Source organism: Ammospiza nelsoni, chromosome 4 (genome assembly GCF_027579445.1).
Source record: "Ammospiza nelsoni isolate bAmmNel1 chromosome 4, bAmmNel1.pri, whole genome shotgun sequence".
Classification (NCBI taxonomy): domain Eukaryota; kingdom Metazoa; phylum Chordata; class Aves; order Passeriformes; family Passerellidae; genus Ammospiza; species Ammospiza nelsoni.
Genome location: NC_080636.1, coordinates 645,667 through 651,368, shown reverse-complemented (window position 1 = coordinate 651,368; position 5,702 = coordinate 645,667). Strand labels below are relative to the sequence as shown.

Below are 5,702 nucleotides of genomic sequence, written 5' to 3'. Positions count from 1 at the left end.
TTATAGGTGCGGGGTGTAGAAGGCCGGAGCGCCGTAAGTCTGGGAGCCCAGCACGAAGGGCGAGAGCACGGCGGGGCTGGGCAGGAAGGGCAGCTGGGCGGCGCAGACCAGCCCCCCGGCCGGGTGCCCGGCGTAGCTGCCCGGGCCGTGCATGGAGAGCGGGGCGCCCATGGGCGGCGAGTGGCTGAGGGGGCTGAGCCCGCCCGGCAGGGCCCCGCCGCCCAGCCCGGCCCCGGCCCCGCCGCCGCCGCCGCCGCCGCCCGTGGGCGCGCTGGTGTCGGCGCCCGGGTTCTGCTTCTTCCACTTGGTGCGGCGGTTCTGGAACCAGATCTTCACCTGCGTCTCGGTGAGGCTGAGCGACAGCGCCAGGTTGAGGCGCTCGCACACCGACAGGTACCGCGTGGATTTGAACTTGTTTTCCAGCGCCACCAGCTGCTCGTAGGTGAAGGCTGTCCGCGCCCGCCGGGGCTTGCCCGACTTGGAGTCCGAGCCCGTCCGCTTCCTCTTGGGCTTGGCCTGCGGGCCGGGCTGCGCCCCGACGGGCGCCGGCGGCGGGGGCGGCGCGGGGGGCGCGGGGGCCGGGACGAGCCCCGCCTCGGCCGCCTCGGCTCGGAGCGGGCCCGGCTCGGCCTCGCCGGGCGCCGCGGGGCCGGAGCTGCCGCTGCTGCCGCTGGTGCTGCCGCTCTCCTCGCTGCACAGCTCCTCGTCGTCCTGCAGCTCGCTGTCGGGGCTGCGGCTCGGCCGGCTGCTGTAGTCCAGGTCGCACTCCTCGGCCTTGTAGAGCTCCCCGTCCTCTGCGGACAAGGCACAGCCGCTGTTAGGGCTCGCCGCCCGGCCCGGCCCGGCCCCCGCCCCGCCCGCTTCAGCCCCCCGGTACGGCCCCCGGGGTCTCCTGAGGGTTCTCCCACCCGCTGTCCCCGCTGCTCTGGACAGGGCTGCCCGCACAGTGCGGCCGCCCCTCCGGCCCCTCAGCCCCTCCGCCCGCCGTGGGGATGCGGCCGGGCCGGGCCCTCGGTCCGGGGCTGCTCCTGAACCCGTCCGGGCCCTCGGTCCGGGGCTGCTCCTGAGCCCGTCCGGGCCTCTCGGTACGAGGCTGCTCCTGAGCCCGTCCGGGCCCCTCGGTCCGGGGCTGCTCCTGAGCCCGTCCGGGCCCCTCGGAGCGGGGCTGCTCCTCAGCCCTGAGGCGGGGGTGGGCTGAGGAGCAGTGGTGGGGATGGGGCTCGGAACTGCAGCTCGGGGGCCGGGAAGGGGCTGTCCGGCCCGGGGAGGCTTTGCCAGCGCTGCCCCTTCCGAGCCAAACAGCTCCGGCAAGAGCCGAGACGCGGCCGGGACAGGGGATGTACCCCCTTCCTTCCCACGGCCGGGATAGGGGATGTACCCCCTTCCCACAGCCTGGAAAGGCCTTTGGGGGCACAGCAGGGCCAGGATCCCCGCATACTCGAGTATCCCCGGGGGCCCCGAGGGGCAGCGGGGCGCTGGGAGGAGCCCCTGCCCGGGCCGGGCCGGGCCGTGCCTGGGGAGCGGGCAGCAGCGATGTCAAAGAGCCTCTAACAATTTTAGTGACGGAAATCTCCGAATCGATGGGCGATTTGCTGGGTTTTGCTCTGGCATTTTTAACCCTTCCTGCGTCTGGTTTGACCTCTTGTCACTTCCCGAGATGGAAGTATTAAAGTGGAGTAAATACTTGTATTGATTAGCAGAGCAGATACAAACTTAATTAAACTCATTTTGTGCAATGTACAAACTAGTTAACGGTCATTTAATTTATTTGGGTTTATATTACGCTCCAATTAACGGGTCTCCATCGGAGAACAGGGTAATTATCCGATATTTAAGGCTATTGGACTTCTGCTGACGATTCTGTCATTATGAAGCCTGAGAGCAAATCGCGTTTTCCGGAGAACCGGCTCCTCCTCGTCCTGGCCGGGCCCGGGCTCCGTCGGGGGAGCGAGAGGCGAATCCTCCTGCACGGGACGGGGCTGGGGGAGATGGGGGCAGAGGCCCGTGAGTCCCGTCCTTTTCCGCCGGTGCTTTCAGACACGCCTAAAGTTCCCTCTCTCACTTCTGCAACGGGGCTGTAGCTCCGGGAGCCCCTAATCAAGGACTCCTCTAACATGGTTAACCGAGATACGCAAATAGGAAATGAATCGCTGCTCTGTCACCTCATCCCGTCCGCAGTTTAGTTGTTTTTAATCGCCCCCAAACCTGAACACACCTCAAATTTGCTATGTATTCTCACGCAGGATCCCCTAAGTCCCGCATGTAAAATTAGGTGGTTTTAGAAGTGTGTTTTGTTCAACGCGCTGATTTCGGATATGGCTGGTTCAGTGGGGGAAATAAGGGCAGAGTATTGCTGTCCTTGTCACTCCGCAAATATCCCTTAATAACTCAGGGTTCGTTAAGAACCCTTTCCAGCTTTCTGTTCAGCCCGGAGCATGGAAAACGCGGGCGATCGCCGCCGGACAGAACAGAACCGGGTCACTTTTCTCCCAGCCCGACCCAGCGAGTGCAGACAGGCGTCCTGCAACCCGCGGGACCTGCTAGAAATTGCGGGGCCTAATTTTTTACAGCAACGATCTATAAAAGGTGCGAGTGGCCGCGCCTGCGGGCGGACCCGGGGCTGGCTCAGCCGCAGCCCCCGCGCACGGAGCGCACCGGGAGCCTGCAGCTGCCGGCTTCGGGGTTTGATCTTCCGCCTACGGAATCCCAGCCGTGGCTCAGCTAAACATTTTAAAGACAAAAAAAATGCACCGCGAATAGAGTTGCGGACGGAGATGGACGCGCCGGGCTTGTTAATTTTTTTTTTTTTTTTTATTTTCGGGAACAGGTTAAATAGTAATTTAATGGGGAATTTAAACTGTTATTTTTAACATTAAAATAATTTTACGAGGGGCAGTTGACGAGCGCTGTTTCCCCTCTCATTTGGCCAGAAATCCTTTGCATTTTTCGGAGGGGTTGGTACTTTTCTGGACAGAGCTACTTTTCAGAACATTTCTCCTAGATTCAGCCATCACTTGAACTAATATTAATTACGGTGGGGAAAGAGAAGAATTAAATTCCGTGATTTTCGAGCAGTCCCAGGTCTATTTCTGGCCACTGCCATCACATTAAGCGATGTGTCCCTGTGTGGAGCGCCTGGGGCACTTGTCAGCGGGTGAAGCGCACCGCGCCGCGATGCCTCCAAACATATTTATTTTGAGAGAAGAGATGGAGTTACATTTCTCTCCTTGTCTGGAGATAAAAGTGTGAGATTAGCGATAGATTTAACCTCGTCAGTCTTTCTGATCGCCCAGATCTATTTAATATGACGAAAGTCAGATGAGTTTAGAGGAATAATTACTCCAGCTCCGCACTGCTTTTAAAAATCTCTTTTGAATTCTATTAGTGCCCAATTCCTGCTCTTGCTTTACAGATGAAAAATGCGCCATGGCTCGGACTGGAGCAGATTCCAGACCTCTTTCGCTGCCTAATTTTACTTGACAGAGTCGCGCTATGGCGGGGTTGGAAACCTCCGAGCCCTCCTCTCTCGCCCCAGACACACAAACTATTTTTCCTAAGCCGAGAAGTTTCTTCCCTGTAGCTCGCTGCCTCTTCTTTCCCCTCTCTGGACATGGAATAACTATAGATATTTTCCACAACGACAGCCTTTCCCCGAAACCCTCCGTGATCCCCAGAGCCGCGGTGTTTAGAGGTGAGAAAGTTGGGATATTCGGACCCAGAAAGAAAAAGCAATCTAGAGCTTGGGTCGAATGCAATTCCCGATCAATAGCGAGCCCTAATAAGTGTAATAGGTTTTAATCGAGTAATTATCCGAATTTTGACCCTATAATTTAGATGTTAGGGAAGAGTTTGCAAGGTGCTTGAAAGAGATATGCACAATTCGATAATAGGATATCGATCCAAGCAGTCCTACATGCCACTCTGGGGCGATTTTCCCCATTATCCAGCCTCTTTACGCTGCTAAGCACATTTTACCTTAAGTGTAATCGAAGGAATTTAATTGTTTTTCCAGAGATAACCAGCATTTTGTCACAATTAGTCTGATTTGTCCTAAAAAAGCCAAGGGGAGAGAGAAAATTGAATCTGTCGCCCAGAGCAACGGGCGGCAGCGGCGGGGGAGGACGGGAGAGGGTCCGGGGCTGGGGAGAGGAGACACAAAGTCATGAACGCCTGGGGGGCCCGGGCGAGGTGGGGGAACCAAGGGAGGTTTTGCACCCTCGGGGCCGTGATTCCGGCCCTCCGAAACCGGAGGAGCCGCTCCCAAGTTTGCCTGAGCCGGAGCTCACGGGCAGCGCTGGCCGTCCCTGCGAGGAGGATGAGGATGAGGATGGCGGGGTTCCTCCGCAGCCCAGCCAGGCCGGCATCCCTGGGGTCGGTCCTGCCGCTCCCGGGGGTGCAGGGCACGAACAGCTCCGGGTGTCCCGGGGATGCGGGGAGCGGAGCCCGGCCAGCGCCGAGCCCCGGGGCCCTCCGGCCTGTCCCGGCGGGATGCGCCCGGCTCCTTCCTTGCATCCTGAGAATCCCACTGCCCCCTGCGTCCCGACTCAGAATCTGCTCCCTCCCTGCATCCCGACTCAGAATCTGCTCCCTCCCTGCATCCCGACTCAGAATCCCACTGCCCCCTGCATGCCGACTCAGAATCTGCTCCCTCCCTGCATCCCGACTCAGAATCCCACTGCCCCCTGCATCCCGACTCAGAATCCCATCTCACTACATCCAGCAGCAGCAGCGCAGGGCGCGTTTGTCCCTCCCCGAGCCGGCTCCCGAGGTACCAGCGGGGAAAGGATGAGATGTCAAAGCATGCGAGACCCTGCTGGGGAAACCCAGGGCAGCCCCCGGCTCGGAGGAGGCTCCGAGCCCCCAGACCTACTTACTGATCAGCTCTGCGGACTTCTTGCACGCGTCGAAATCTTCGGCGAGAGCCTTTTGCTCGGCCAGCTCGATCCCTGAGTCCTCGGGCTTATCCTCCGCCCCCAGCGTGAACTCGGCGCCCGCCGATTTGTACAAGCCCGCGCAGTGCCGCCGCTTGCTGTTGAACTTGTTAGGGTCCAGGATGTCGAGCACGGAGAAGGAGGTGGTTCTGTGCACCGTGGGCAGCGCGGCCACGGCCGCCTCCGGTCCGGGGGTGCTGCTCCGGCCGTCCCCTTGGCGGTCGCGGCCGGCGGGGCAGTAGAGCGGCAGCTCGCCGCCGGCCGAGAGCCGCTGCTCGCCGCGGCCGTCCATGCCCTCCCCGTGGCAGCCGCGGGGCTCGCCGCCCGCCGGGGCTGTCGCCGCCGCCGCCGGGATGGAGATGTCACCGGCCTTGTCTCTGCCCGCGTTCATGACTCTTCGCAGAGCCCCTCTCGCTCGCAGCTTGTCCCCCCTGCCCTCCCCTCTCGCTCTCCCCCTCCTTCCTCCGGCGAAGTTGGTGTGCAAACTCCTCCCCGGCTCCGCTCCGGCTCAGGACGAGCCGCTCGCTGCCTCCGGCTGCCCGGGCCGCGCTGGCTGCGGCCGCGGGAGTCACGGGGTGATGCTCGGCTCCGAGCCTCCCCTCGGCTGCTCCTTCTTCCTTCTCATCATCCTCGCCAGGCTGCCCGGGCGCTCCTGCCCCCCCGCCCTCCCCTCTCGCTCGCACACACACGGAGGCGAGGCTGTATCTTATTTATGCATTCATATTTAGCACCGGATTGTAATTGGCTACAAATTAATCCCTCGCCCATAAT

At 61.0% G+C, this 5,702-nt stretch overlaps 1 protein-coding gene across 1 annotated transcript; it reads right to left on the bottom strand.

Moving 5' to 3' along the window:
- NKX1-1 (NK1 homeobox 1) lies at window positions 1-5,322 on the bottom strand. The gene is made up of 2 exons (XM_059470068.1): window positions 4,875-5,322; window positions 1-794 (listed from the first exon to the last, which is right to left on the bottom strand). The coding sequence occupies exons 1-2, from the start codon at window positions 5,320-5,322 to the stop codon at window positions 1-3; spliced, it is 1,242 nt and encodes a 413-aa protein (XP_059326051.1).
- Between the last annotated feature and the right edge of the window lie 380 nt (window positions 5,323-5,702).

What these genes read in the sequence shown, in the direction of transcription:
- NKX1-1 (XM_059470068.1), bottom strand. Translation starts at nt 5,322, where the DNA reads ATGAACGCGGGCAGAGACAAGGCCGGTGACATCTCCATCCCGGCGGCG. An exon ending in GAAGTCCGCAGAGCTGATCA is followed by an intron (nt 795 to 4,874) that starts GTAAGTAGGTCT and finishes CCTTGTCCGCAG; the next exon opens with AGGACGGGGAGCTCTACAAG.